Source organism: Conger conger, chromosome 9, assembly GCF_963514075.1.
Source record: "Conger conger chromosome 9, fConCon1.1, whole genome shotgun sequence".
Taxonomy (NCBI): domain Eukaryota; kingdom Metazoa; phylum Chordata; class Actinopteri; order Anguilliformes; family Congridae; genus Conger; species Conger conger.
This window is the reverse complement of record NC_083768.1, coordinates 44,151,647-44,179,616: the sequence shown is the minus strand read 5'-3', so window position 1 is coordinate 44,179,616 and position 27,970 is coordinate 44,151,647. Positions and strand designations below refer to the sequence as shown.

At 44.2% G+C, this 27,970-nt stretch overlaps 3 protein-coding genes across 4 annotated transcripts; 1 reads left to right on the top strand and 2 right to left on the bottom strand.

The window, feature by feature from the left end:
- Nucleotides 1-207: 207 nt before the first annotated feature.
- Nucleotides 208-4,676, bottom strand: LOC133137159 (SH3 domain-binding glutamic acid-rich-like protein 3). The gene is made up of 3 exons (XM_061255239.1): nt 4,522-4,676; nt 2,879-3,046; nt 208-2,086 (listed from the first exon to the last, which is right to left on the bottom strand). The coding sequence occupies exons 1-3, from the start codon at nt 4,564-4,566 to the stop codon at nt 2,021-2,023; spliced, it is 279 nt and encodes a 92-aa protein (XP_061111223.1). The 5' UTR covers nt 4,567-4,676; the 3' UTR covers nt 208-2,020.
- A 3,109-nt stretch (nt 4,677-7,785) lies between these two features.
- On the bottom strand, nt 7,786-13,818 carry paqr7a (progestin and adipoQ receptor family member VII, a). 2 transcript variants are annotated; one of them, XM_061255038.1, is made up of 2 exons: nt 13,767-13,818; nt 7,786-10,904 (listed from the first exon to the last, which is right to left on the bottom strand). In XM_061255038.1, exon 2 carries the CDS (start codon nt 10,878-10,880, stop codon nt 9,819-9,821), a length of 1,062 nt encoding a protein of 353 aa, XP_061111022.1. In that variant the 5' UTR covers nt 10,881-10,904; nt 13,767-13,818; the 3' UTR covers nt 7,786-9,818. The 2 variants fall into 2 exon arrangements, with proteins under 2 accessions (XP_061111022.1, XP_061111021.1); XM_061255037.1 differs by having other exon boundaries at nt 13,496-13,813.
- A 4,339-nt stretch (nt 13,819-18,157) lies between these two features.
- Nucleotides 18,158-25,934, top strand: LOC133138011 (transmembrane protein 222-like). Its single transcript, XM_061256469.1, has 6 exons — nt 18,158-18,337; nt 19,397-19,481; nt 21,436-21,467; nt 22,336-22,432; nt 23,316-23,446; nt 24,411-25,934. The coding sequence occupies exons 1-6, from the start codon at nt 18,219-18,221 to the stop codon at nt 24,496-24,498; spliced, it is 552 nt and encodes a 183-aa protein (XP_061112453.1). The 5' UTR covers nt 18,158-18,218; the 3' UTR covers nt 24,499-25,934.
- Nucleotides 25,935-27,970: the final 2,036 nt, after the last annotated feature.

Below are 27,970 nucleotides of genomic sequence, written 5' to 3'. Positions count from 1 at the left end.
CAGTGCTGGAACGGTGACACCAGGCCCACAGGCACACATGATAATGCAGATCTGTAACGCTCTTTAACAATAGTGTTATATGTTAATCTGAATATGCAGTACTGAAGAAAAATGTTTCAATAAGTTCAGTTCATGATTTCAGTTTCTTCCCACAACATTGGTTCTTTCAGTCAGTCACAGAATGAATAAAATCCACACAAAACAAAATCATTTTGGACAGTCAACCACTTTATTTCATTCTCCCATCACCATCTTCTTGGAAGACAATAAAATTCTCTATGTTTTTGGCTAAAGGGGGCACTGGTCCAAAAGGATAACAATGGTTATTCTGTTAGAAGGAGCCAAACAATCCGTGTGTGGGAACAAGCAAGCAAAATGCCAAACAAACACACCTGCCGGTTGGGAGTCAGACCAGCTGCATGACAGCCCCACTAGTCCTGCCCCATGAAGCTACATCACTTTAATCGCATTTCCTGCCTCATGATCCAAACAGGCTTGAGCACAAACACCTTCTCGTCCTTGTTTCAATTATAATATAACAATTATACAGATATTTCCATATAAATATAGCACAGTATATCAGAGCACAACCTCTATGATTGGAACATTATACAAGTTACTCTGCCGTTGCATAACGTGCCACTGCCATTGCAAATTCTCCACATATTGCCAATGGGGCAGAGTTCACACTGCAGCCATTGTGATAACACACTGATTCAATAAACCTGAGTGCTTAGGCAGAAAGAGGTGCTAAGAGCTGATTTTGGGAAAGTGCAGGCCAGGGTTTAAATAAAAATAAAAAAACACACACACACACACACAGGGGACAAAAAGCAGAGGAAGCCATCCAGAAGCCAGAACTCTGCATAATAAAACATGCAGCCAAACAAGCATTCAGAATATTCCAGAAACTAAAATGGTGCCTTGGACATTCACGGGTAAAGAGAAGAGCTTTGCTTTTCTTCTTTACCGTAAAACTTTATAAAGACAGATTCAGCCGACGCTCTCACTCAGATACAAAGAAGTGATGCATGACATGGCAGACTTGAAGGGGGAAATGCTCAAAGCATGGGAGACAAACGGTGTCTGGATGTCAGGAGCTGACAGCATTACAGGGGAGAGAGTGAGAGAACAGAATCTCTTATGTCCCTCCCAAACCACCCACCCATGTTAACTTCCCATTTCTACTACTTTTCAAAGACCTTATTCACACAGAATACACTGTGAAAGAATGTCCCAGAACTGTACTTTACTGCAGCAGTGCAATCTTTGGATACAGAAAGAGAGAAAACTTATGTAACTGAAAGTAATTTGGGTAACCATATATGTAGCCTATATAAAACAAAATGAAATATGGAAATACGGATGAAATATTTTTTTTAAATGGAATAAAGACACTACAAATTAAAATAATAGCTAACTTTGGCACCAAAAGTCAAGTCAAACCCCTTGGAGACCACCCCCCAACAACTAAGATATTAGAGCAACCAATTGGCCCTTTAACCACACATTTCTAATGCTCCACACTGAGAAATCACAGATTCTCCATTTTGGCATTCTTTATCTCAGATAAAGCAAGCACTGTGGATTGTTCTGTGGTTTATAAAAACATGATCATCCAGTATCTGAGGAAAAAATGCAATTTAATTAAGACTAGCGATTACCATTGTTCCCTCTCTTGTTAGCAGATTAAATTGATTGTTAAGACTGGTTTCAGCGATTAAGCAGGCTCCTGTTAGTTTACAGCATAAGAGTAGTTAAATAGTTCAAACATGTGGTCACAGCCAGGATTATGCGAGCTAATTGGCTACACATCTGCATGTCTTATTGATTTCATCGAGATTAGGAGGAATTGGTGACATTCGCCCACTGGTAAATGGATCCACACGAGTAAGAAAAGTAAAGAAAATATAAAACAAAACCAGAATTATGAGGTGGGGACTTGTGCTTGCTGATTGGTTCCTTCTTTTTTTTTTTTTTTCCCAGAAGCAGATGGAGGTGGAAAAATCAGATGGGCTTCTCAAGCAATCTTCAGAAACTGCTCCACTGCATTGGCTTCCACTGCGTCAGAAAACATGGAGTGATCCTGTAGGAGACACATGCACACACATGGGGTCAGAAAGCTCTGAGCGTACACACACACCCATACATGCATGTATACAAACACACAAACACGCTATGCTTCACTCACAGAGGGTATGGAAACAGAGCCAGAGAAACTGACAGGGAACTCTAAAAGCACAAGGACTGTACACACATCCACACTGACCTCAAAGCACGGCGAAATCCCTGCTGAAATAGTGACACACCAGGACTTCCAAAATAAACCAAGGAATATTCTATGGTTCATCCTACCAAACAAGTAGGATTGCTTGGAGCTTCGAGATGGATAAAGAACTGGAGACAGCTTCCATGGAGCCAATTCATGGAGGCAGCCATGTTTCACTTGGGGGCTTCTTGGCACTAGAGCATGTGCATTGGGGTTGTATTTGGCACCAGGGCATAAGCACTGGGTACCAAAATGGGAAGGAATTTTTAAAATCTTCTTCTGTGCGGCACAGATAAATAAATAGAAATAAATAAAAAATAAAGACCCTGCAGAATAATTTGTTCAATGCGAATTTGAACTAATGGTATAATTTTGCTTGGGCAAAGTCGTTTCAATACCGTTTCTGGGGGAATGTCAATGTCTGGTTCCCTGGCTTGGAGCTGGCCAGCTTAATCTACATATACCTTACCCTGATTGTTGATACACACAAATGTTCAGTGGCGAAAGTTTTCGTAAAGAAGCAACCCTGGGTTTTATTTAAGGTATGAATCAGCTGGAACTGCGTGGGTTAGACTGTGGTTTTTTGCTTTTGCAGAAGCTGGCTCTCACCCCGCAGTACTCGTCTCCGTTGAAGATCTGCGGGGGGGCTGCCGAAGGCTTCCCCGCCTTCTCTCTCATCTCCTCCCGCACGGCCCCGCCCACGGAGATGTCAATCAACTCAAACGGGATGTTCTTGCCCTCCAGGAAGCGGATGATCTCGGACTGCTGGGACTTCACCTGCAACATGGAGGTCAGAGGTCACCTCTCCACAAAGCCCAGTGCTAAGCGGTTTATATTACAAAAAGTAAATAAGGACAGTGAAGTATTAAATGTCATGCATTTCTGCTAAAGTTTACATCAGTGGTTCCCTATCTTTCTGAACCCAGAACTTCCTGCAATCTACTTTTGGAAGCCCTAGGCTAGATTCTAATTGAGGAGCAGTTATTGTACTGGCAGATCGTGGTACAAACAGCAGCTGGGCACAGCGCAGAAGGGCACAGCGCTAACCTGCTTATGAAACAGAGCTCCCAAGGGCCACTTCCAAGTCATTTTCAACATAGCTAGATCTCCATGATTCACCAACACTTCACTAGCATAGTTTGGCTTTTGTAGTATATATTCCAGGAGCAAATTTTTGGTTTAAATGCATGCTGATATTACAACCACAATCTGGAACTTTCCAGCTTCAAGGGGATTTCCCTTCAAGCGGCTAGTAAACTGAGGTGGAGTGAAAAGCTAAATTAATTATTAACTGTTGAATACAGTCGCTGGGGGCGAGTTGAGAACAATGTTGACTTTTTACAGAACAGATCGGACAAGGTAACAATCATTCAAAAGGGAAACACACGAACATTCTCGTGCGTAGAAAGAAAGCCCATTATCTGAGCAAGTTCAGACGCAACGCATTTTTTCCTGTGGTGCCAAACATACAATGTGCGTTCATATCCACAAACCTGACCTGACGCATAACACATCAAGCTGTATTATGAAATGCGCATTAGGGTGCCATTATGATCATAATTATTACTATTATTATTACCAATAACACACAGACGCATTACGCAGGAACGGAGAGCATACCTCAGCAGACTTTAGCGAGAGGGGGCTCGGTGTCCTCGCGCGCACTTAGCCCACCTAACTTATTGATGCACTCGTGTTCCATACATGAAAAACAATTATGCACCATATTCCCTCGACACTCGCCTTAGGGCGCGAAGATCGTGCGAAGATCAGTGCAAGCGTGCGAAGATCAGTGCAAGTACCTCGGTTTTAATAGACTGAATCACATATATATTATTACTTTTGCGTCTTTATGGCTTGATTGTGCTCTGTCTTTAGACAGTACTGTACTACGACTTCACGCCCACAGTCCTACAAACAACAGAAAAAGGAGGAAAAAAGCAGAACAATACGACTTCCGTCTTCTTGATGAAAGCGAGTTTGCATCCCAGATACTGCCCGTTTCTGAAGTATTAAATACTTAAAGGATTAAATAAACATCAGTACCATTGACGCTCAACGGACTAGCCCAGAAGTTCGGAGCAGTGAAATTCCTGTAACGTTACATTAAAAAACGCTGACTAGTCGCGTAGACCGTGAAACGCTACAAAACGGACAGAAGGACTGGGTGTGTCTCTGGCAATTCGATTTCCTCGGTTTCTTATCAGATATAGCCTAATTTCGAGCAGGTTGGCTCGGCTGTTCTTTCTCACCTCCCTGGAAGCCGTGACAGTGGTGTAGTATAACTTGACGCCCATTGCAGCAAATCTGTATCCCTCGGTGTCTCTCAAAGAACCGTTTTCTCTGCCTCCAGCCGCCTCGCTTACCCTCCTCTTCCGAAAGCCCGCTATTCATCGTGCCATTTAAAGGGACCGATACGGATGACGCTCTTCTCTCATATGAACATAATTGGCTGTAACATACAGCAAGTAATTTTCATTCACTATTCATTAATTTCTGTTAAAAACTGGAAATTTAACTGCAGAATGTAATACTCATTGTGATTAATTATATCGTCCATAATTCATTTAAACCCAATTTCTGCTCTCACCAATATTACCACACCTACTTTCTAAACATTGTTCTGGCTATGCGCATGTATTTTTTGCCATAAACATGCTGCAGTAAATATCCCAAAAACGTAGTATTATATTCTCTGAACACTCTTATTGCAAATAGCAATACTCTGTGACGTGACACTGAAGTGAAAAGGGTAGCCTGAACCTAAAAAGCATACACTTCTTTAAAAAGTAATCACCCATGGTAATTGTTGCATTTAAAAACATACTGAACACCGGGCTAGAACTTAACGTCGGACCATCAATAACTACTACGCACAGTAGGCGTATTCATCATCTGAATGTACACACTCCCGTTAACTGTCTGCTTTATATGTAGATGAGTACTGATGGGCCTGTATAACTGCTCGCTCTCTCTCTCTCTCTCTCTCTCTCTCTCTCTCTCTCTCTCTCTCTCTCTCTCTCTCTCTCTCTCTCTCTCAGATGAATTGAATGTTATGAGCTACAAATGATCGATTGATTAAAGTAGATCATTATACAGCTTATCTCATTTCAAGTTTATTTCAAGAAAAACATAGAAACTGATCACAACTTCACCATTGTGTTGTCATTGTGTACCATTTTTTCCTCCAGAAAATACAACTGGTTTAAATAAAAATGTAAAAGAAAGTTAATACAAAATATAGACAGCAAAGGATATTAAAAGGTTTTTTATATTATATATAGCTATCAGAAATACAATAAGGAAGGTAACCTAATAGTGCTCAAAATCAAATATCTCAAAATAATGAACTTCATACTGCATAGCAAACTAAATTCAAGTCATGCCTTGTTTTAGATAAATGAAGGTTGCTCTTTACAGTAGACACAGTTGGCAAGCACTGGAGTAGGCTATGGGGCTATATGACAGCAGTCAAAATGTGGCTCAGTTGTTAAAGCAAACTAAAATAATGGAAGTCAGAGATTCTATTTTATCTCTCTGAGGAACTGGATACTGCATTCATCTGCTCTACACACCCCCAGCCCAACCCACTTCCCCCATCCCCTCTTCCCCCTTCTCCACAAGTTCCCTTGACAACCTCTATTTCTTTCATTAAGACAGTGGGCTGTTTCCATGGAAACCACAGTGTTGGGTACACAACTTCCTGGTAGGCAGGGTTTTGCGGTCTTCCTGGCTGAGAATGTATTTTATGTAAATAAAACATTCACCTGTGCTCGGTAGTGCATAGCATCTCCTCTTTGTCTGTGTGCATGGCTGAGACCATTTTGCATAGCGGGGGGTAAACAGTAAGCTTTATCATCTCACACAGTTAATTTAACAACTCTTTTACCATGTCACTTTAACCAGTGCAGCTTAAAGAAAAATGTACTTCCTGTTGCAGTTTTCTGTTACTCATTCATCAGTGTGTCATAGAGCAGGATGTTTCCAGACATGCTGTTCTGAGTCAGAACGTCCCCTGTATAGAGCTTCTCAGTAAACAGACCCTTTATTGCTTTTGATTCATCCCTAATGCAGAACTTGCTAGAAGCACACATGTAGTTTTGCTGTTATAACACTTCTCAGGTGGGAATGGGTGTGTGTGCGTTGGGGGGGGGACCTTGTGTTACTTTGCAGTGGACAGAACACCCCTGACTGGCAATGCACAAAAGGTAATTAAACAATATAAATTACATTATTGGCATAAATATTGAGAAACTCAAAAAACTGTACAAATTTAGTTTAAAAAAATTATTTCACTAAAAGTAAGGTTTCAGAACTATTGCCACCCCTGGTTTTGTACTTGGTGCACCAACCTCTGGTATGGATTACAACATTGAGTATTTCCCTGTAATGCTTTACAAGGTTAAGGAACATATTGGGAACACATTTCAGACCATTCCTCTAAGCAGAACCTTGCAAGATCCTTCACATTCCTGGGTTTGTGCTGATCAACTGTCCTCTTCAGTTGCCCCACAGGTTTCTGATTCAGCTGAGGTTTGGCACCTGAGATGGCCATTGCAGAACATTGATTTATTTGTCACGGAACCGTTTCTGTGTGGATTTTGAAGTATGCTTTGGGTCATTGTCTTGCTGGAAAGTCTACATCTACAGCCAGGTCTCAGACTTGTGGTAGAGGCAACCAGATTGTCAGCCAAAATTGCCTGATATTTGGTGGAACCGTTACACCATTGATCTTAACCAGTGCTCCTGGACCATGATTTGATTTTGGCTGGTTTCATTGAAACATTAAAAAGTACAGTATTTTACACCTGTTAAATTTTTGGTGCATTGCCAGTCAGGGGTGCCAATCATTCTGGAGCCCACTGGGTGCTTAGCCTCAGAAGAACTTGTGATTTCTGCATTGTATAATGTTTTACACCTTTTTTTGGAGGGGACGTATAAATGCTGTGCAGTGATCCATATTGTGATAGCCGGTTTCTATCAGTTACATGCTTTCATCTGGGATACAATAATACACTGTTCAAAGCAAAGCTCTGGGCCTCCAGGATAGGAGAAGAGCCGTCACATACTGTCAATCATTAATGGGCATGAACGAATCGTAGCACTCGGCACCCTATTCAGGAGTGTGTTCATTGATTTTAAAAATGCTGAGTCATGAGAGGTGCAAGGTTGGTCCACCCGCAATGGAGGTTCCGAAACATCACTCCCTCATTTCCGTTTCTCAACCTGACCTCAATACTGTAACTATGTGCGATAAATAGCAGCTGATGTCTTGAAAAACGCTGACCAGACAGAACGCCAAGAACAATGAGGTAATGATGTGCACAGTTTACCTGATTCCAAAACGAAATAATAAACAAATTTTCCACACGGGGGCACTAGTGTTCCCTGTTTTTCTGCCTCAGAAAAAGAAAAACAATTGTTCCATTATGAAGATGGTGCCCATGGAAGTTTCTGGTCCTCACTGTGGAGGTGACCGTAAATGTCAGGACGAATACAGACAAAATGACTCCTGATAGCTTTTAACTGGGTTTTAATGTCTTTTAACACTAGGTAAGTCCTATTTCTGGAAGGCAGGTGTATATGCTGATTTATGTATGAACCAATTTCTCTGCCGTACTTTCTCTCTGGACAAATAGACATACAGTAGACATTCACACACTGATGCATTTCCCAAAATGCACGACAGTAAAACATTACAGAGTACAGACCATTTGGAATGTTCCAGAGGAAAGTATCAGCTAATACAAAACGCCAAAACTAGTTCAATTGCTGGTTAAAGTATTTAGTGCAGAGACTGGAGCCAACATACAGCACGTACAGCACTAGAGGAGATGTGTATGACGTCCCCCTTTCCCCCTCCGGCACAATTATCATCTGACTGCAACGCACTCCTGAGGCAAAAACGGCCCTGTTGCCACGGCACCCAACCGGGTTATTAGTTTATTGAGTGATTAATGCTGACGTCCACCATACGAGTTAATCAAACAAAAGCATTAAATCTCGGGGAGATTGAGGGAGTTTTCCCAGCCAGCGGGCTTTGTGCTATCCTGGCCGAGGGCCAGGGAAAGGGAGAGGGAGGCTGTTAGGAGCTAGCGCCTGCTCACGCCTTCGTCACAACACCCTGACTGAACCCCAGTTTAATTAGTGGGTCACCATGGCGATCTCAGACAGGCAGCCAATGAGAGCTTGCGTCTGTGCACTCCTGTCAAAGAGCTATCGCATGTTGCAAAAAATAAAAACTAAGAAAAATACAGGGCCGACATAATGTAACTAATAACACTAGCTCTGCCGAGGTGGGGGAAAAACGGGTTTGTTTTAAGGCTGCTAACTCCACTACATTCATCCAGCAAGCACCATCTGGAATGTACAGGCACATTAACGGAACAATGATATACAGTAGCAAAGATACATCGCTGGTATATTAACATCAACACAACAAAAATCACATAGTCGTGTCCAGGAACTCGTGATTGCAGCATAATTAATGCTGATACATTCTGAGTCCGGGCTGACTATATGTCAGGAAATGATGGCGGTTAATTTGATCTTTCACTGGGGATATCGCACCCTCCAACAACTGTTTAAAAAGTGCTTCAGAAAATAGAATGACAGTTCTTTACACCACTAGAGTAGTGACAAGAAAGAGAGAGATTGGATTTGGTGATATGGGCACCAAACAAAACTGAGTTTATAAATAATACATTTTTTGTAAATAAAAATGTATTACAGTGCCCTGTATCGTCAAAATATCCAGAAATAAATTGCTATACCGCCAGGAAATATCCACGGAGCACAAAGAACAGACACGGTATAGAATTAAACACCATCAAATGTCGGTAGTCATTTTTTCCTGTGAAGGTTTGATTTGAAAGGCTGACAGCGGTTTAGTAAATCGCACCAAAGGCACATCAGAGACATATTTAAACCTCCAACGTTTCACACAGCTCAATTTTAAACCTGTGGTTTCTCAATACCACGAATAGAATTAGCATCTTTATTTACAAAAATACTTAAATATTGAAAATACTCATTTATATATGTTTTTAACTATTTTATCCATTATGTTTTATATTCATCCCAATTCTTTTGGAATGCAAAATCACACCATTTCATGATACTGGAATATATTAAAGTACAGGAAAATGTACGTTAGGATAAACATTAATTTATCCATTATGCACTGCATGGCTTTTTTAGTAAGAGGACTGGTCAGAGGTGAGCGTCACTAGTCAGTTAACCACTAGTCAACCACTAACCACTAGTCAGCTCAGCAACTTACTCCAGTCCCATCCACCTACTGGTAAGTAAAGTTACTACATTCTCCACTGGCGATCCAAATGCATGACTGTCTTCAATAGTCATGGTGTGGTTTCAGTACTTGAGGGAATGATTGCACTGCCATACGCATGATTGGGCCTTAATGTGAAACAATATAAATTCTTACAGTCACAGCCTCCGGATTGGTGCTAAGTACACAGGCCCAGAATCCACGAGTGCAGTTGGAGAGCCAAAACAGGGCCACGGCAACCCGGAGCGGAACCGCCGCTCATTTGGACCGGTCTCTGCGCTCCAGCAGACGGCGCACCCTCCCCGCCATGAACCCGGCAATGAGCGCGCAGGCGATCGCCGTGGCGACGTACAGCCCGAGGACGAAGCGGGCCTCGCCGTCGCCGTGGAGACGGGCGTAGAGCGGGCGGCGGCTCGCGTAGTCCAGGTGGGAGGCGTGGATCTGGCAGAGGGTGCACAGGACGAGCAGGGCGTGGAACAGCTGGTGGCCCTGCCCCACGAAGTCGCAGCGGCCGGGCAGGCAGCGCTCGGGCAGCGGCTGGGTGAAGAAGAAGGCACTGGACAGGAAGAAGCCCACCTGGCCCAGGTGAAAGGTCAGGGCGGGGTCGGCCCACCAGGCGCGGGTCAGCGCGCGGTGGAACACCGGGCTGGTGTCCCAGGCGTAGGCCAGAGACGAGGGCACCACCTGCCCCACCTTCCGCACCCAGGGCGGCAGGCTGTGGTTCCGGTACTTTCCGTAGCAGCAGCCCAGGCAGGAGAGGCAGCACAGCAGGGCGGCGGCGGGCATGAACACCGGCCCGACCCGCCGGAGCCAGTCCTCCTCGGCGGCGTAGTAGAAGTGCGCGGCCGCGCTGCCGTACTGGTACTGCGCCACGCCCACGTAGTCCAGGAAGAAGAAGGCGAAGTGGCAGAACTCGGACCTCCCGGCCAGCAGGTGCGCCGTGGCGCTCAGGCTCATGTAGGCCAGCGAGGACAGCAGCAGCACCAGCAGAGGCCAGGCGTGCGGGTCCCCGGCGAAGTCCACCGTCTCCGCCAGGCGGCCCGTCAGCACCAGCACCAGCAGCGCCCCCAGGAGGTGCGTCCACACGTTCAGCGTCTCGTTGTGCCGGCGGAACAGCGACAGGAGGTAGTAGCGCCAGGGCTGGTGGAGCGGCCGGTAGCCGGAGTGGATGTGACGCTCGCGGAAGAAGCGCGGGACCTCGCTGTCCCTCAGGGTGCCCGGCATGGAGGGCGCCGCCCCGGACAGCAGCCGAGGGGCCTGCCGCAGCTGCTGCAGCGTGATGAACAGCCGGCCGATCTTCTCCATGACGATCGTCGCCATGGCGGCCGGAAAAAGCGGCTTCGGCTGGAGGGGATATTAATAAAACAGCTTTAAGGGGGCGGTTAACCCAAAACATAAAATTAGAGTAGCCAATTGTACCCCATCTAATCCAATTATTGTTAGCTGGGGGATACACCGCCCACACCCCCTCCCTCGGCGGGCCGAAGGGATCTGTCGATCACTGTCTCGTCTCTAGCTCGTGACTGTGATTCCGAGGCGCCCGGGGTGCGGTTGTGCGCGGCAAGTCCCTCCCTCTGGAGCTGCGAGCCAATTGTGCCGCTCCACGAGAGCCAGCCAAACTTGGCTTTTGGCAGGTTCAAAACCCCGGTCCTCCATGTGCAAGTGCAGCGAACTGCAACCACAAGTCTGTTGCACCACCGCGGCTCACGTTTTCACTTCTAAATATCTATCTAACTAGATAGTTGCACTGAGATGTGAATAATTTCTGAGATGTGATGTCTTTTCGGATACAGTTCACCATGATATATCGGACCTCTCCAGGCATAATCCTTCATGCTCATCAATGTACCGACAATTTTGCAGAAACATACTTTATTTTCATTTTTAGACGAACTGCCCCTTTAAACAGTCACGTGTGCCCTATCTAAGTTAATTGAACAGCTGAGTGGTAAGGGTGCAGTCAAGATTTTGCTTTATCTGACTGTGAGGACATGTTGCAGCTTATCTAGACACACTGCAAACTTTACCCAACTTCCTGTGGCTTTCTTGTCCTTGGAGTTTCCTCTTTGATAAATCTTACATAAATTTTTATGTAAGAATAAGGCTTTTTGGATGACAACAAGTAACACAGCAGTTAAAATGTCAGCAATTGGGGAGTCAAACAGGAAATATTGACCTGTTGAATAAGAGTGTAATTTGACAACTCAGCATATATTTTAAAACAATCTATGAAACTAGTCACTGTTACAGGGTCCAACAGTAGGTTGCCACATACACATATGATATGAATGCAATCACCTGATCTTACATAGACTCACAGACATAGACACAAGTACATACAGTGTGAACATGCACCCGCAATGCATGTATCAGCAATGTTAGAGGAATCTCTGTAGTCAGAGGGAGTTTGAGTTACTCTGCTGAACCACTCCCTGAAAAATCAACATGTTCTTTATGCCTTACTCTGAGAAGGAGACACACTTTAAGGTTTCTTAATACTGCTCTCATGAACATACACTCAGTGAGCACTTTATTAGGTTTTTATTAGACTTATGTTTTAGACTTATTGGTCTTCTGCTGCTGTACCCTATCCACTTAGAGGTTTAACGTGTTGCGAGTCCAGAGATGCTCTTCTGCATACTGTCACCTTCCTGTCAGCTTTGACCAGTCTGGCCCCTTTCCTCTGACCTCTCTAATTAACAAGGCGTTTCTTTCTGCAGAACTGCTGCTCACTGGATGTTTTTTGTTCATTCGCTACAAACTCTACAGGATAGTGTGCATGAAAATCACAGGAAATCAGTGGTTTCTGAGATACTCAAACCACCCTGCCTGCCTATTCCCCGGTCAAAGTCACTTAGACTTGATCTGAACAACAGCTGAACCACGTCTGCATGCTTTTATGCAATTTGTTGCTGCCAAATGACTGGCTGATTAAATACTTGCATTAACAAGCTGGTGTACAGGTCTACCCACTAACTCATTGAGTGTACATGGGGAATTATTCCATGCCCATACTGGAATACTGGGGTGAGCTGTGCATCTATCAGTCTCCCCCTCACTCACACGCACACTCACACATGCACGCACGCACACACACACACACACACACACACCCGCGCACACGCACGCACACACACACACCCGCGCACACACACACGCACACACGCACTCTGTCTCCCCCTCACACTCACTCACACGCACTCACTACCTCACACACACTTTCTCTCTCTCTCACACAAACCTTCTCCCTCTGTCACACACACATAAGCAAGTGCACATTCAAACAGAAATAAGGCTGCAGTGGTGAATCTGTGCAGCTGACAAAAGCAACCAAACACAGGATATATGACCCAATCAACACAGCAAGCCCGGGAAAGTGCTTTCGCAATTACATAAGCAAATATCTCCAGCACTGAATTCCTGTTCTGTGTGTTTTCAGTGACACATGGCAGTATGTTGCTTTTCAAATTTTGTTTTTCCTTCAGCTCTGGCAACAGACCCCACCCAAATCAGGAAAATCAGAAAGATACCTACGATTGTAGGTTTTAACAATTCGATGACTCAGATCTGAACAAGTTTACAGTTGCAACTGATGACCATATCGCAATTAACATGTTCCCCCAACATTAAATACATAATATGAGCATATCCTGTGAACAGATAATCCTTATTTATCGAGTGATTTTTAAATTACATGTTATCATGTATATGCTGCGCCTTCTCTAACGTTGACTGACACAGCAAAAAAAGCGAAAAGTAATGTTTTCCTTCATTAGTCTACACGTACACTAGCCCGTATTGACTGAAATACATTTCGGAAGGAAATACTGAGTGACTTAAACGACTAAACAAGGTGAAAAATGACGTCGCGCGGCATGAATGGAATGTCAGAAGCAATGCAACAAGTGTTTCCTCTTTCAGCGCGTCCCGGTTACCTGGGAAATATTTCTCGATTCTGGTTTTCAACAACGGCCGTCGAACGTGACGTGCATATCCACATCAATTCCAATACATACTGAAGACAATAAAATCACTGTTGCCATAGCGAATTTTTGATCTTCTAAGAGCTGTTACGATTCACTGACGTCATGCCAGTTAACACGGTGTCAGTTTTCCACTTCTAAGTTAAAAAGGAATAATACTCGCACCGAAAAGTCGACTTTGAAACTAGGTTGCTCAGCATATACACTGGAGCTTACGTTATACCTTACTACAAATCGCCCCCGGCGAGACAGTTTCCACCGCTTGCAAGGTCTGTTCTCCCGGCGTAGGCTACATCTCCTTTCAGTCGTCTTCTTGAACCGACACCAGACACGCCTCTTCCACCTCACCGCAACCAGTGAGCGGCCAGAATGCTACAGATGTGCAAGTACGACAATGTGCAATATCCAATAAAAAGACCCCGGCGGCCGCGTACAGATGCGCACTTTAGTTGGGTAGAAGCGATTTGCTCCTTGGTAACTGGGAAAATTTGACACATTCGTCGAACTAATTTTCACTCCAACCTCAAGTTTGTGGCAACATGGTGAAGAATCACAAAGTAAACTTAAAAAATGACACAAATGTATGTGTTACATGCGGAACAATAGTGAACATATTGATCATATTACCGATCTTAAGCTGACCAAAACTTTCGCCCTTCACTGCGGTAATGCCACGGACATTTTCAACACTGAGTTTGTCTAAACCACACCCAAACTAGACCGGAAAGCAAAAAAAGTGATGGGACAAACATGGCTACCCATGAATGCGTCTGAATTTTATTTTAACCCAATGTGGCATGTTAAGTTATGCAAATACGTTAAAAGAAACAAACGGACAATTAAATAAGTCCTTGTGGCTTAAGGTTAACTTGGTGACCCACGGCCCGTGACACTGATAAAGTTGTTTGCTGCTGCTCTTACTACAGTTAATCGGAGTGTCGGCTAGGTGGCGCTTAAAGAGTTATTTAGTTTTCATTTACATGATTTTTCAGCAAAATAGGCCTAGAAACATTTATTTTGTTAGGCTATGTATTATTCTAATGCATATTTTAAGCAATCAAATCCTTCCCAGTATCGTTACTTTTCACTTTTCTTGTTGGCTTCAGGTAGTAGGCTAGTTTTGAGTTCAATTATCTTTATCTCTTTAATTACTTTAATTAAATTACTTTATTTCGGCTCAGCAAATAGTACGGATTTATTTTTCTTTGCGGTTCTCTTATGCGTAACACAAACTCGTCGTTGATTGGCCCATATGTATCACATGATAAATTGACACAAAACTAGGGGGGTGAAAAGCTAATTTGATTTGATTGTGGAGAGGCACCATTTATCAAATCAACCTTTGTGTGTGATTATAATTTTAGATAGATTTTAGAACACACTGAAGTATCAGCCTCTCGGATGAGATGCGGGGTCTGTGTGCAACCCTGGTCATGCAGGCTACAGTGTCTTTGGTTTTTATTGAGCATTTAATTGCTGAAGTAAAATGTTTAGCAAAAACAAAAAACCACGAGACCCTGCCGCTCCTCGGGAACAGGGCTCGCAGACCTGTCGATCAGACCATTACTGTTACATTCACCGAGGTTTAATGTTGCTGAAGAACGCCGGTAAGTTAGAGCTATGGTCTTTGCCCTTGGCAGTTTAAACAGTTTGGCCATCGATGGCGTTTCATTGATCAAAGTTCTAGTGGCTTCACATGTCCACTAGGGGGCACACTATCCATTCCCATCACTTCTGTCTCAAAGGAATGGTTTGGACAATAAGTACAGTCTTCGAATCATCCTTGGTTTTAAACAGTAGTCAGAAGTTTGATTTTGTGACAAAGAGCTCAAAAACGTATTGAGTCAGTCTGAACATTAATTTATTTTTACTGATACATCTTTCGTTGATCTACAACCATGTGAAATTAATTTCATGCACATCACCAGAAATTGCTTTTGTTCAAAAAGAATGTATGCAAAAGAAGAAAGAAAATTAAACAGCCCATTTGATCACATTATATTATTTAACTGATTTTTAACTGAAGTGAGTAATACAATATGTCAACCTTAGAAATTATTTAGAATTTAAGATCTTTTGGCAAATGTAGTATTCATTTAAAAAAAATTACACTAAGCAGGATTGCAGTTTGGTGGGTGGCTGTCAATCTCTGCTTGATCTGAACAAATCAACCGACTGTCCTGCACACTTCTAAACATTTCGATTGCTTTTAAATGAGTGAGTCTGCTTTATATGCGATATTCCCATCGGTTTTGGTGGTGTCCACAACGATTGGATCTCCGATCACTACAGCGACACCCATTTAAACAACAGCAGCAGTGTGTTGATATCATCCTCAGCCTGCCTCACGCAGAACAACCCTGGTTCAGTAAAAAAAAAAAAAATTGATCTAATTTCCTCTCCATCTGGCGCTCAGTATCGCGGATATCAGCCGTTTGCTGCTCTGCTAGCCCCTCGCTCGCACATACGCTTCTCGCGCCAAAGATAGGAACAAGCCCCCCTGTCCCTGAGGCTTTCAAAGAACTGTCTCCTAATCTCACCACCGTGGTAGATTTTCCATTATTCTGAAGTACACCGCCCACGCACTCTGACAAAACTTCCGAGGACACCATTGTTTTGCTCATTATAGTTGCTGTTCGTCTCCGAAACAGCAACTCTGGGACCCAATTTGTTTGAAGAGCAGCACAGGTGGGTGGGTGGCCGTACAGGTGAAAAGCAGATTGTAGATGGTATTTCACATTTCGCACATACGAGGGCCAATTCAGCCGCATACGGCTCAGGCGATCGAGCGACTGGTAGAATTAGCGTTTAGAAATGTCACACTGCAGGAATGGTGTGGGTTTGAAGGTTATTGCTGATCTGCTATTTCGAGGTTTAGGGAGGGTATGGAGGCTCCCCTGAGAATGTTCAGATTAGACCAGAGAGGATTATGGGAGAGAGACTCACGGGTAATTGCATCCCACTCTGGAAAACAACAGCTTCCTTCCTGTCATTTAAAGGTTAAAAGGACTCAGGATCATTTTTCTTTGTATGGATAGTCAATATTTGAACTGGAATGAAAGATCCGAGGAAGCAATAAGATCTGAACATTTCAAACCAAATACTTTATACTTGGATAAGTAAGTGCAAACTAAAGTAAACATCAATCATTTTTCTATCTGGAGAGTGGGGATGTCAATGTCTAAGCGTCCCAGCACACTCAGATCTCCCTCAACGTCATGCTTACCACCTTTTCTGTCTTTGGGGAGTGAGGAAGGTGTCTCCAGTGTCAAACTGGCTAGGTATTTTAGCAGTAAATGCAAAGAGGTTTCTTTGTGCCATACCTCATTTATCAAAGACACACAAATATTGCATACAAATAAAACACCAAACATTTTGGAAAGGATACCACTTAGTGGATATGTGAGGAGGTATAACAAAGGCTTTAAAAACTCCTGTCTTATAGTGCTCTCCTAGAGCCTAATTGGGCTGCCTGCTTTGACTAAATACCAAATTGATATTTTCCTGATGACGTCCCCTGTCTTCAGAACGACTGTTGACTTTTGTTTTTGTCAAACGAATGCACACCACGGCCAGTACCTGTCACAGTTTGAGAGGACTCAGAGCGAAGGCTGTTCCTGCTCATTTTCCAGCTGTGTATCAAGCCAGCTTCGTTCAGTCTTCCTCCAAAAACGCCTCGTCCTGTGGACAGCATGTGGACAGCCAGCGCTAGCTCTAGCACGCGTCCCTGCACTACTGGAACTCCAGTGAAGGATCATGGGAAACGTTATCTAGCTGCTGCCGAATACCATCAGCGGTTTGCCTTTTTACAGCGTTTAATAACTTGTGACTTGAGTAGCTCGTTAAACGGCAGTAACGCAGTCATGCCCCTCAGTGAAGGACACGTCTTCAGAGGTAATCCATCCAGAGCCGCAGGAAGACAGCGGCAGACATCTGGCCCCGTGTGTCAGAGATGGAGAGGGGCTGCAGCAGCCCAGCAGCTGGCAAATCATGCCCAGCGGGCAGGAGAAAATGGTGTTGTGCTGACGCTGAGCGAAATCTAATCCAGGCCCCCAGTCCAGAGGCACACTCATTTGGTAGACCTGCAGAAAACAGTGACCTGAGGCACAAGGGCTACTTGCCTGGAAAAACATATCATATTGCGTATCTTATTAATTTGACAGTGTATTGCTTTGACCACATTGCTTTGGCAAAACTATTTGTTTCTTTCATTTAGCAGATCTAGACAGAGCATTAGAAGCACGTTTCAGGGTGTAAGTAATGTGTGTGCTATTTATGCACACTTTTCAAGCATTTTGTTCATGTCAATCAAATTGCTCCTTCACGTTGTCTAGTATGCACTTGTTAGGCCAAACAGGGAGGCGCCACGCCAATCCAGTCCCTGATTAACGGATGTAGGGGTTTGGTAAATGTTGATGCCTCTATCCAAACACCTCTATTTATTTAGAGCCATTCATTGGAGAGAACCGAAAATTAATTTTAAATGAAGCATGACTGATGAATATTCGTATTAAATTAACAGTGTTCGCAAATTCTTAAATTAACCCCCGTTATCTTTTGTTGACATTCATGCGGGCGAAATTATGATCACGTGGTATTTATTCGAACCCGGAAGCGAGCTGGCTCAGGAGAAGGTATCGGGGAAGTGGCGGAACTGGAAAAAAGTTGAGAAGTGATGGCGCATGTGAGCGAGTTTGATACAATGAAGAATCGCCAAGGGGGCACTGATGGAATAGACCCGGGCGTAAGCCGATATCCTTACTGCATCGTTTGGACCCCCATCCCTGTGCTGTCGTGAGTAGCTGTGCTCTCTGTTCAGCTCCACTGCTTGTTTTCGTGCTATCCAATCGGCCGTGCTTCATGCATTATTATCTAACATCAATAGAACGGCAGTCTATTATGGCTCCACACTGTGTCGGCCTAATCAACGAAGTTGATAGCTTAGTCAGCTATTTCAATGCATGCAGAAATAGCTGTGAATAAAGGACATAGCCAAATTGAAGTGTTCACGTCGAGCTTTGATGGGATAGCTGGTGGGAGAAAGTAACCGCACGGGTGATGCTATTGGGTTCTGTTGAATAATGAATAAGGGGGGCGACGGCATATGGGAAGCAAAGCGCGCAGCCGTCGCCTCGCTTGACCGTGCACTGAAAAGACACTGGGCGGCGGAAGGACTACACACCGAAGTTGAGGGGTCTTCTTTAAAGAGCAGAGAAAAGGAGAACATGATTGGGTCAAATGCAATACTTTAAAGTGTCGCAAATTCTCGCACTTGAATGGTCAACATCCTGTGTGGCAACACCTCAGAGAACACAGTTGTATTTGAACATCCTATCATTTAAAAAAAGATTGTAAATGGTTGGCATTTATATAGCGCCATTATCCAAAGTGCTGTACAATTGATGCTTCTCATTCACCCATTCATACACACACTCACACACCAACGGCGATTGGCTGCCATGCAAGGCGCCGACCAGCTCATCAGGAGCATTTACGGATTAGGTGTCTTGCTCAGGGACACTTCGACACAGCCCGGGCGGGGGATCGAACCTGCACCCCTCCGACTGCCAGACGACTGCGCTTACTGCCTGAGCCATGTCGCCCATCGTAAGATTATATTTAACAACTTTAAAGCAAATTAAAGGAAGTTGCCTGATGTGTCCCTCTGAGATAATTGCACGGCAATAATGTGGTTTGGGGATGCCATTGCAATCAGAGATTAAAGCCTGTGAGTTCAGCCTTTAGAGAGGGATGAAACGAGTGACTCAGCTGAGGCCATTTCTTCAATTGTCTTTCTCCCTCTGTCTTCCCTCTTTCTTCCTCTCCCTCTCCCTCTCTTTTTTTTGCCATCAGCTGGCTACTGCCGTTTGTGGGACACATGGGAATCTGCACATCTGCCGGCGTGATCCGAGACTTCGCCGGGCCGTACTTCGTCTCTGTGAGTCTGCGCCACGCCACCGGCCTACAGGAAGTGGATCTGTTACACAAACCCATCCAAAACACAGCTTGTGGCCTCTACTGCCTGTGTATCTTGGCTACAGATCTGTGGTCTTGGCGTTCCTCAGCTTGCCTATTCACTACCACATCCGACATCCTGGAAAGAGCCCTTATCTAACTGAACAATTTCATCCGTTTTGAAGTAAATTTGGTAAAAAAAGAAAAAAAAACTTTGTTCATGCTTTTCTTGATGATCTTCCCTCTGGTCAAATAAATCCCAGCGCCCCAGCGCAGTGATGGGGACACAGTGCTGCAGGACACGCTGTGTTTCGGATGAGACGTGAAACCGAGGCCCTGACTCACTGTGCTTATTAAAAGATTCCATGGCATTTTAATTAGGGGGTTCGCCGGTGTCCTGGCGAAATTCCAAACCCGGCTCTTTCATCCTGCCACCTAATCATCGCCTGATTTAATTGCCAAAATAAGTGTTCTCTTCCTCTCCAACTTATGTAACAGCTGATGTGTGGTGTGCATTCTGCCGCAAAATGGCTGCCGTTGCATCACCCGGGTGGGTGCTACACGTTGGTGGTGGTTGAGTTCCCTCTCATCACTATAGAAAGGGCTATATAAAAATATAATTTATCTGTCTAACTAAAGAATGCCTGCAAGTGGCGATCACTCGCGGTGTTTCAGTTCGGTTCTTTATTGTGATCCTTTTATTAAATTAAACCTTTTGAAATATAACGTATTAATACAATATTTTCATGAATAACATAACATAAACCCTTTTTGTATTGAAAAGAATCATTTGCAGGACCCTTTGCTAGGAGTTTGCTCCGTTCGCAGCTTGGAGGGGGTGGGGGTCAAACCTTTTCTGTCGCAGTGGAGTGGTGCATGAGGGCACACGCCTTCTTTTGGAATATCGGTCTGGGACATTTAAGCCGCGGGATCGATGCGCCGTTCGATAACATTCAACCAAGTCGCCGACACAGGCCCCGAACACACGCTGCTGTCCCACAGACAAAATCTATACGAGTGAGTTTCTCAACACCGTGGAGGCAGCGCTGTTTTGTGCTCTGCTGGTGTTGGGTTGCCTCCTCCCGATGGAAACTGGAAGGAGGAGGAGGAGGAGGGGGGCAATGACTGCGGACTTTTCTTGAACCCCCCCTATCCTTAATCCTGTTCTCTCAGGCCAGCTGTGTTCAGAGCTGAGCCCGGCATCTCCGAAACAACGAGTGGAACGGCCCCCGGAAAATTCTGGAAACGTGATAAGGGCGTATAGTTTGACTTGAGGTGGCGAGTGCCAGAAGCCCCGTGTCAATCATGCCCTACAGTGGAGGGCTAAAGAAAAGGTGGCACCAGGCCTCACCCCCCTCTCACCCGTGACTTGCATCTCCATTGGTTAATTATGGGAGCTGGAGTGCAGGTTATGTGATCGGCCTGACTGTGTGTTTGACTGCATGTCAGAGGACAGGACAGGCATGGACAAGCCTGCTGCAGCTGGTGCCTCTCAGCCGGGCGAGATAAAAGGGCCTTTTACGCCCGCTGCGTATTTTAAATGGGTGATTTGCAAATGGCCGATCTCGTTTGGCCGCGGAAAGAGGGGACTTGCACTCTCCACCTGGTGGGTGTTTATGCTCGTGTGCCTGTCAAGGGTGGCAGAGATCGCCAGGCCAACGCTGTCATTCACACACACGCACACACTCGCATGCACACGCACACACACACATGCACACACACACATGCACACATACACACAAACATGCACACGGCACACACACACGGAAACACACACTCACATGCACACACACACACTCAAATGCACACACGCACACACAAATGCACATGCACTCACACACATGCACACACACACATACACACACACACACGCAGGCATGGTGAGACTTTAGGTAGCTCTCTCTCTCTCTTCTCACTGTGGTTGTTTCTGTTTGCAGGAGGATAACATGGCCTTTGGGAGACCCACAAAGTAAGTTGATGAAGCACTCTCTTATAAGAGCGAAAATCTGGACACACGTTTCGACTATGTCAGGGTGTTTTCTAGATTTTAGGTATATTGTAGACCTGAGTCAAGAATATCTGATCAAATAGCAAAAACATTTTTTTCATTTCGGCCAACAGTTCCCGAGATATGGGCATTTGAGATCTGGCTTCTTTGGGGTGCTCAAAAATCTTAAAATCGCAGAAAATGTCTCAAAATTGGCCTTAAGAAACAATCATAAAATAAATTATAAGGTATGGAGTACAATAGCCATCTTGTTTTTAATGTAAAATCAAAGGAAACGCATGGACATACTCTACTCTAATTTTCTAAGGGGTGAACTTCTAGATCAAAGTTCAAGATGTGAGCCAGGTCTTGTCAAAAAGTTTGCACTTTGTTCTTGACTCAATGAGACCTATTATACACCTTGAATCTAGCAGAATCCCTGACATAGGGTCAAAACATGTGTAGGCTACAGATTTTCACTCTTTTAATCATAATGTTGCTGTAACCCTGCAGTAATGTTGCTGTAACATTGCTGCAACACTGCCGTAATGTTGCTGTCATGTTGCCGTAACCCTGCCGTAATGTTGCTGTAACATTGCCGTAACACTGCCGTAATGTTGCTGTAACATTGCTGCAACACTGCCATAATGTTGCTGGAACGTTGCTGCAACACTGCCGTAACGTTGCTGTAACGCTGCCATAACCCTGCCGTAACGTTGCCGTAACACTGCCGTGACGTTGATGTAACGCTGCCGTAATGTTGCTGTAACACTGCCGTAATGTTGCTGTAACGCTGCCGTAACGTTGCCGTAACGTTGCTGTAACGTTGCCGTAACGTTTGCTGACGCAGGTACTGGAAGCTGGACGTGGGCAAGGTGTCCGCCAGCCGCTCAGATGCCTGGGACCTGGCCGTGCTCGACGCCTCCGAGGAGTACAAACACAGAATGGTGGGTTATATCATTACATAGAGCCCTCACCCAGACCACTGCACAGGGACCAGCCCGAGGTACAGACGCTGGGGCACACTCAGCTCAGAGAAACACGCTCTGTCTAGTGGACAGGGGAGACTGACGTTTCCATGTCAAACAGCGTTTTTCCTCTGAATCAAAATCAGAGAATAGTAAAGACAGAGCAGTGGAGGGGTAATGAAACTGTGGGGTGAATAGGAGGAGATGGGGAGGAGAGAGGGGAGAGGTACAGAGGGAGAGATGGGGAGGAGAGAGGTACAGAGGGAGAGAGGGGAGGAGAGAGGTACAGAGGGAGAGATGGGGAGGAGAGAGGTACAGAGGGAGACATGGGAGAGGTACAGAGGGAGAGGGGAGGAGAGAGGTACAGAGGGAGAGATGGGGAGGAGAGAGGTACAGAGGGAGGTGAATGTGTGTGTGTGAAAATTGAAGAGAATCACAGAGATGGGGAGTGTCTGCTTAGACCACACAGGTGTGTTTTATCCTTTAAAGATGACCTGAAGTTAGAGCCGCACTAGCTTCCGCGATATGATATCGCACCGCTGTGGGAAAAGGATATTGATCGGAGAGGAAGGGATAATTGAAAGTCATTTGATCTCCAGACACACCCGCTGGTACACAATGGCATCCAATCTCTCATAAAATCATGTCCAGGAAGTGGATGGAAATGCAAAAGTATTTGCAAATTATTTTGCAATATATACATTAAGACATGTATGTTTATGAAGAATTAACTAAATTGAGGAAAAAGTTCATTTTGATTCCAGCTTGTCCTTATTACAACTGCTCCTTAATGATGGTGTTTCAAAGAGGTGTGTGTGTGTGTGTGTGTATGTGAGACACATTTTTCTTGTTTGTCCTTCAGCACAATTTATGCTGCGACAACTGTCACTCACATGTTGCCATGGCGCTGAACCTGATGCGCTATGATAACCGCTCCTCCTGGAACATGGTCAGCGTCGGTTTGCGCTCCCTCGTTCACGGCAAATATGTCAGGTGAGTCTTTCACACAGCACACACTCTTATCCAATGTCAGATCTGTGTGACTAACAAGATGATCGTCAACAGCTAAACATCCAACACGATCAAAACAAAACGTAATTATTTGCAACAGTGCTGCGACGTATTGTCGCGCACAAGTTCCACAGTGAAGGAGTGTGAACGAAATAAAGTGCAAAAAAGTTCGCCGTTACCACACCCAGCCACCAGGGGGCTTTAACGTACTCCCTTGTCTGCCGCGTGATACCACAATGAACATAATTAAGGCTGGGTGTTTGTCACGGAGATCACGGATTCAATTGAGCATGCTCTGTTACTAACAACATTCTGTTAAATTAAAGGCAAAACAGCTGTTTCTGAAACATTCTGTTTCTTTCCTCAATTAAATGCAGAAGCCTATTAATATTTTACTTGTAGGCTATTTCTTCTATCAGTGGTTACTGCCCAGTGATTTTTTAAAACTTCAATCACTTCTTACTGTTGCTACAGTTGCATATGTTCTTAGGCTGGGATTTCATCAGTTCCCCCCCCCCCCTGTTTTCTGTGGTTTTCAACAACTTTGCCATCACTGCTATGTAACTTCAGCCACTATTTTCTGTGACGAACACCCAGCTTTAATCATAACGACCAGATTAATAGTAAACCTGCAGACACATTATCCCACCACATCATCATTGTAAGAGACAGGGAGAGAGTACTTATTAATGTGCCCGTTTTGTGGGAGAGGGTTTGAAATGGCCATTGAGACACTTGACACCCGAAATGTTTTCTAGTAAGGTAGTAAAATAATTACCAAATTGAGGTGGTCTGGTGCCTGGTTGGAGCAAATACCTTCCGGCACTGCGGTCTACAAGCACTACCACTGACTTGAGATCTCTCTCTTGCTCTCCCTCTCTCCACTCCATCCCTGCACTTTCTGCCCTTTTCTCCTTTTCTCTTCCTCTCCCCCTCCCTTCCCCAGTTTCGGGGCGTTCCTGAAGACCTGGCTGCCCTTCGTCTTGCTAATTGGAGTCATCCTCCTGATCACGCTGGTGCTCAACCTACGGTGACCATGCCACCAGGGGAGGGGCGGGGGATCCAGAGAGGGGAGAGCGTGTTCGGCTGGCGTGGCAGTGAGCTGAAATAGCATCCAGAAAGCCAGGAAGCAAGGAAACTGCACAGTCCAGTACCTCACACGCACACACACACACACACACACACACACCCTTGGTTTTTTCTCCTGTGGAATCCATCCTTTGGGTTGACAAGACAAAGGAAGCTTTTTCCATTAAAATACCCACAAGGCAGGAAGGAAAGAGACCTGCCGATTCTTCCAGCAACTTTTTAAATGGGGGAGAAGAACAGCCCTGTTGCTTTTCCCATGAATTTCACAAACCACCCCCCACCCCCACACCCCATTAGAGAAAAACTGACCACACAGTCCATTCTTAACCCTCTAACCTTTTGCACTTTTGAACAAAATGGAAAAAATATGGAAAAAATCAGGCCATGTTTGATTATAGTTCACTTTGAGATGAAGTAACTGGTTATTTCCCCCCTGCTATTGTTGCCTGTTTTTTGCAAGGACAGAGGTTTCCTTTCTACATTAGCATGAGCCTAACACTAAACATAGATCAGAAACAAAATGACCATACCTAAAGCCTTAAATTTTAAATACTTGCTGCTATTGTATTCACATGATATATATTTTTTTACTTATGAATCTGCTTCTGCTCTTTGTTGAACTTATAAATGTTTTTATCAGTGTCTCGTGAAGTGATTTGAAACTGAGACCTATAGGTGCTGTTGATGCTTTTTCATGCTTTTTTTGTAATTCAGTCAGTTGTGTGTTTTGTTATTTGTTAACTGCACAAATGTTTGTCACCACAGAGTCCCTGCGCATGCGGGTGGGGTTTGGGTTTGTTTGGGTTCTCCAGTTCTCCTGTGTCTGAGTGTGTTAAGGGGCCCCTTTAAAAACACACCGTGGGTGTGTACGGCTGGAACAAGCCCTTTAAGGATCCTACGGAATGTGCTACGGAATGTGCTACGGAACGTGCTACGGAACGTGCTACGGAACGTCCTGGGGATTTAAGGAACCGTTTGATTTCACTGGAGGACAAGAGGACCAGATGGAGGCCGTCTCACACAATGAGAAAAACATACCTGGGTTTTCATTTCCAATAAGCTCGTTTCCAAGTGGATGTATTAGGCAATCATCTTTATGTTGTGTCTGAATAAAATGTGAATGAATTACAGATTATTAGATGTTTGGCAGGAGAGAGTGATACAAATGAAGAATTTGGTAGATAATTGTGGAATAAATAAAAGTGATGTTTATACTTTGGTTTATTGGGTCTATAAACCTTGTTTGCACCACTACAGTGACTAATGTTGGTGCTTTTTGTGAGTTTTTTTATTTATTCTGCAGCATAAGCTATTGTTCAATGTCATGCATTTATTTTAGGAAGCAACATCTACAATAATCATAAATAAAAACTTTCCTGAATCTGCGGTTTCCTAATTGGTGAATAATGGTAATAAAAAGCTTGGCTTTAAAGTCGTATCTTACGTTTAGGGTGGAGGTGGCCACCTTTCTCAGGTGATGCTGGTGGCCACTCTTAACTGTAGGGGGTAACTGTAGGGGGTAAACAGTCCCTGGGTGCCAGGTCAGTGAAGAGAAGAGAGTGCACATGCTCCTGGTGTTGCCCAGCAACATTAGCTCAAAAGGTAAGAGTTGGTCACCTGGAAGTCGGAAGGTTGCTGGTTCGATCTCCTGCCCTGGGTGTGTTGAAGTGTCCCTCAGCAGGACACCCAACGCGCATTTAAACGGCTAACATGCCCCACGCACACACAACTGGTGACCTGTCTCCAGCGATGGCTGTGTGAGTGTTCACATCAAAGTGGCCATACACACATACATGTGCACCTGTGTGTGAACACTGTTTTTCAGCAGGGTAATACACAGTCTGCTTTCTTTGTATTTATGTCACTCCTATCATTCATTTACGTGGGATGCTGGGCTTGCCTGGTGTACTGGAACCTATGAAATACTCCCAAAAAGTGCCATGCCCGCCTTCTGGTCCAGTTGGCTCAATTGCATCAGGCAAGATTAATCGAGCACAGAAAAGTATTTGAATCCAAAACGATTGCGCATTTGACCCAGGTCTGTCATCAGCATTACTGCCTTTTTGTGGCTCTTTAGGAGAGCTTTAGACCACCAGGAGGCATACCCAGGCATGTCCAGCAGCAGGAACCTGGAGACTGATTTCGGTCCTGAATTTTTAGTAAGGGATTAACAGTTAATTGGGATTAACAGTTAATTGCTTCTACTAATTCTCCTGTATCCCCCATCCATGTGAAAGAAAATTCAGTATAACTTCAGCTTATCAAAGAACCGAGTACGGGCTTGTTATTGAACTGACTAAAAAGCATTTTTGCTAATGACATTACGTTTCCAATGGTATATAATTTGTTAGCATTTTTTCACCTGTGTAATGAAACTGGAGCATTTTCAATACGTACAAATAGAGGACTTCCTTTGGAGGACTTCCAATCAATATCTTGTCTGAATGAATATTTCTGAGGAAGACAGTGAAAACACTGTTGGCAACACAATGGAGGGCATTTTCAGTGAAGTGATCCCATTTTATATTGGTGAGCATCTAAATACATTCTCAAAATATTTTATTATTATTCAGTATGCTTATAAATAAGGACCAAGATTGCTTATGAATAATGAGCGTGTGGAATTATTGAATGTGTTTGACTTGTTGATGGGGGTTGGGTATTTGACAAAAACGGGACTTCAATAAATATATTAGTATACAACATGGCATTACTGTGATACTTTACATGACCTTCTCGACATGTTGCTCTCTGAGGACAGCTGCAAGGAGAGGTAATTAGGGACAGAGAGGTAGGGGAGGGTGACAGGCGGGGGAAGTGCAAACACTTTTTTCAGGATAAAAAGTGTTGCATAGTTTAGTAAGAAAAATTCAGTATTTTACATTTCATGAGACCCATACTATCATTTAGTTTCCATGTGTCCTTTTTGGAAAAAGATTAAAAACATAGGTTAATGGTTGGAGATATTGTCCTCAAATTTGAAAGGGGATTTGTCCAGTATTGTGACGTGGGTCCATTGTGTTTCTAAGCGCACCAGCCACAGCTACAATAATCTGTATCCAGTCAAATACAGTAAATCTTTTCAATGAGAAAAAAAAGCTTCCACTTTCACTGTGTTGAGCTTCTGTAACTTTGTTCTCATAATATTTGGAATAATTCTGACTTTTGCACAGCTTTCAGAAAAGACCAGGAGTATGCCTGTACTCAAAAGGGTTCAAGAATAGTAACCACTTAATTTTAGGTAATTTTTAAGCTTGTGTCAAGAAAAGGGGCAATACGTAAGGGGCTAATTAAGAACTGTTCTTTTGAAATGAGATACCCCTGCCATCATTACATTTCATTCCCGTTTATGACACTGTCTCTTGTTAGTCATATATTACTACAATTCTAATTACTTGAAAGAAAAGCGCAAGGTCA